Genomic DNA, 553 nt, shown 5'->3' with positions numbered 1-553 from the left:
ACTAGTACAACCACCAAGAAGTAAGGCTCTTTCTTCGTGCTATGACATAAAACGTTATCATATCAGTTCATAAGTAACTTTTTTCTTCTCTTTTCTTTTTTTAGATAAGCTATGATATTGTATGCAACAGAAGCTTATGTTATAAACAACATATACGTCCTTTACTTTAATACCACTTAAAAAAATAATTACATTGAAATCCCCTTTAGGATAAGCCAATATTACCTATCTGCCGCCCGACCGGCGCCCTGTCCTTTAAAAAGCTTTCTTGTCCCGAGAAACGAAGGCTCACCCGCCGTTCCCTCCCGCAAGGTCAACGGCAAACTCGCTCTGGCGGCGGCGGTGCTGGGGGCACTGCAGCTCAGCCTCTGCCTCGCGGCGCCCGGCCCCTGGAAGGCGCCCGTGGTGCACTCTGTGGGTGTCGTCCCGGCTGTGCATTCAGTGGGCGTCGTCCCGGCTGTGCACGCTGTAGGCGTCGCGCCGGCTGTGCACGCCGTGGGCGTCGTAGCCGCCCCTGTGGCTAGACCCGTGGGCGTGGCTTACGTGGGCGATC

The 553-nt window shown here is 53.0% G+C and overlaps 1 protein-coding gene across 1 annotated transcript in view; it reads left to right on the top strand.

Moving 5' to 3' along the window:
- The window catches only part of LOC119593926, a gene marked incomplete in the record, with an annotated part of 1,052 nt that overhangs the window by 289 nt on the left and 210 nt on the right, over nucleotides 1-553 (top strand). The window contains 1 exon segment of the mRNA XM_037942943.1: nucleotides 313-553. Within this exon segment, the coding sequence (XP_037798871.1) occupies nucleotides 313-553 (241 nt within the window).

This window comes from Penaeus monodon, chromosome 33 (assembly GCF_015228065.2).
Source record: "Penaeus monodon isolate SGIC_2016 chromosome 33, NSTDA_Pmon_1, whole genome shotgun sequence".
NCBI classification, from domain to species: domain Eukaryota; kingdom Metazoa; phylum Arthropoda; class Malacostraca; order Decapoda; family Penaeidae; genus Penaeus; species Penaeus monodon.
The sequence above is the reverse complement of the archived record's forward strand: the minus strand, read 5'-3'. Positions and strand labels throughout refer to the sequence as shown.